Below are 2625 nucleotides of genomic sequence, written 5' to 3'. Positions count from 1 at the left end.
CACACACACACACACACACACACACACAGTTAACATACTATACATAAACACAGTAACAGTTGACATAGTGTACACACAATATTCACAGATGGAGTTACAAGAAACTTTGTAGCACTATTTATGAAGCAGACAGTTGTAAAGATGCATTCACATGTATTTTTGTATTTGGTATACAAATGTAGACTGTGTGTTAATCTGCAAAGAGTGCAAAAAAACACACACACTTACCCATAGATCTGGTCTTTGTGGTGTTTGAGGGAGTCGTGGATGGTGGGTCCATAGTTTGGGGGAGGAAGCGGTCGGACATCGTCCCCGTACCCCCCCAACGACATGCCCTCCGACCCTGAGTAGTGCACCAGCTCTTCATACTGAAACACAATTAGATGGAAAGACAGAAAACATGAGACACGTTCGACATCTGTGCCTGTCCGACATCAAATCTATTGTGATTGTATTATGTAGCTGAGCTGTCAGGGGGCTTCAGTGGCACAGCTTACTGAACTAACACTCAGTTAAGAGATCTGCTACTGTGCTTAGTATAGTCCCAACTGTTGAACATATTTGCGCTGCATTTTGATATTAGAACTTAATGTGTGCGTGTGTGTGTGAGTAAGGCCCGCAACTTTGGTCTAGCTCCAAAGCCCATGTTGACAGATCAGTTTGCTTCTTTTGTCGAAAACATTGCAACCAAAGCTACTCAATTACTATTATAGAAAACTAAGAAAACAAGCAAATATTCACATTTGACAAACTGGAACCAGCACATTTTTGGCATTTTTGCTTTAAAGCATGACTGAAACGATTACCAACAGTGTTGCAGATTAATTTTCTGTTGGACTTATTGGTTAATCGACTAAATGTTTGTTTTGTTGTTGTGTTGTAGGTGACGTGTGTGTGTGTGTTGTGTGTGTGTGTGTGTGTGTGTGTGTGTGTGTGTGTGTGTGTGTGTGTGTGTGTGTGTTGGTGTGTGTGTGTGTGCGTGTGTGTGTTTGTGCATGTGCATAGATAGAACAATGTCACTGCAGTTTTGTGTACTGTTAAATCCAGTTGTGTGTGTGCTCGCCCCATTCCCTCAGAAGGTAAACTCTTTGTTTTCACTTCATACAAAGGATTCTGAAAATCCTGCCACTCTCAAAACTATAAAAACCTATTTAAATTCACTTTGACAACCCTAAAATGCAAAGAAAGTCAAGTTTATAAAAAATGGAAAAATGCTGATTGTCTTATTTCTTGGAAAGTCTAATGTTTGGTGCTTAGAAGAAGAGCGGAGGATGGCAGAAGCGATCTATAGAGAAAGATGATGAGTCTGTAGCTGCTAATACCGTCTCCTCCCTCCTCGACTCAGACTAGGCAGGAGCCGTGCTGAGACGTCCCTCACAACCCGCTGTGACAGCCTCACTGGGGCCCCGCTCACATACACTCTAACACAGTGAGTCAGACACATATAGGGCACGCTCACAGAAACAATCACACACACACGCACAGAGACAGCACAGAGACATCTTGTACACATAGCATCATGAATATACATGTCTGGCTCCCTGGTTACAGTGCTAATTTGTGCTTTACTCCAGCTTCTGTCTCTGAGGCAACTTTGCTCAGGTCAGCAGATCTGCTTCTGTTCTCTTTCTGCTAGATTAAAGGGACTCCTGCCACAGTCCCACAGGGCCACCGGGATCACATACAGCACCTGCTAGGTGGCCTGGCCCAGACACCTTTCCCTTCTGTGTTATTTTAACCAAGCTATAAAAGTTATTATCTGCTTAGCCTACTTTTTCTGTGGATACTATCGCCCAGGCAGGCTGCAACAAAAAGTTGGGATTTACTACAGAGGTGTGTGACCGCCGATAACAGCAGGGACACTGAATGTTTTATATTTGTTCTTTCAGATTTGCAGTAATTAACATTTAAAAAATATAATTTTCCATTTAGTTTTCACTACTGTCAAGACTAAAAATGACTCACAGACAGGATTTTTGTGCCAAAGTGTCCAATTTTAGATGTTTGTTTTCTTGTTATGTGTTGAGTGCAGGCATATCTAAATTGTAAGTGGTGAGACAGCAGAAGTGAAACGTAATTTAAAGCAATTATTCTTAAATAGTCTCTCTATGTTGACCTCTGGGGATTAAATAATAGAGAAATTGAATTAGTCTTCTTCATGTGCATGCACTGCCCTCCTTTAAAGCCCTCTGCAGGACACCTTGAGGTCTCTGGACCCCAGTTTGGGACCCACTGTCCTAAATGGCTTATCAAATTGTTGTATTCCAGGGTCCCATATGGCCACCGGGATCACAGAAAGCACCTGCTCTGAGGCCCAGGCCCGAGACACCTTGTAGTTTTTATGGAGGCTGGCTATTAACACAATCACCGCTATCGGATTGCGCGTCTCTCTTTACGCACGGCTCCTATCAGGTTTCTGTGCGTAAAGCAGATCAAAGCACTCAAGTCGAGATGACAAATTCCACGAATTTTCCCTCTTTTTTAAAGTCACGGAGCTGGTAAACAGTCTTCAGCAGGACAACAAGTTTTAATTGTGGTAATTCAACTAATGTAGAAAAGTTATTGCAAGCCAACCGGGCATTTTTAGGCTGCTTTACATGGAAAGACATATATGCGGGAACAACG

At 42.5% G+C, this 2625-nt stretch overlaps 1 protein-coding gene across 1 annotated transcript in view; it reads right to left on the bottom strand.

Annotated features, from left to right (window-relative positions):
* Nucleotides 1–2625, bottom strand: part of meis3 (myeloid ecotropic viral integration site 3) — a 12271-nt gene that overhangs the window by 6936 nt on the left and 2710 nt on the right. Inside the window, exon 3 of the mRNA XM_032510630.1 lies at nucleotides 229–368. Within this exon, the coding sequence (XP_032366521.1) occupies nucleotides 229–368 (140 nt within the window). The remainder of the gene's footprint in view (nucleotides 1–228; nucleotides 369–2625) is intronic.

Source organism: Etheostoma spectabile, chromosome 3 (genome assembly GCF_008692095.1).
Source record: "Etheostoma spectabile isolate EspeVRDwgs_2016 chromosome 3, UIUC_Espe_1.0, whole genome shotgun sequence".
NCBI lineage: Eukaryota > Metazoa > Chordata > Actinopteri > Perciformes > Percidae > Etheostoma > Etheostoma spectabile.
The sequence above is the reverse complement of the archived record's forward strand: the minus strand, read 5'-3'. Positions and strand labels throughout refer to the sequence as shown.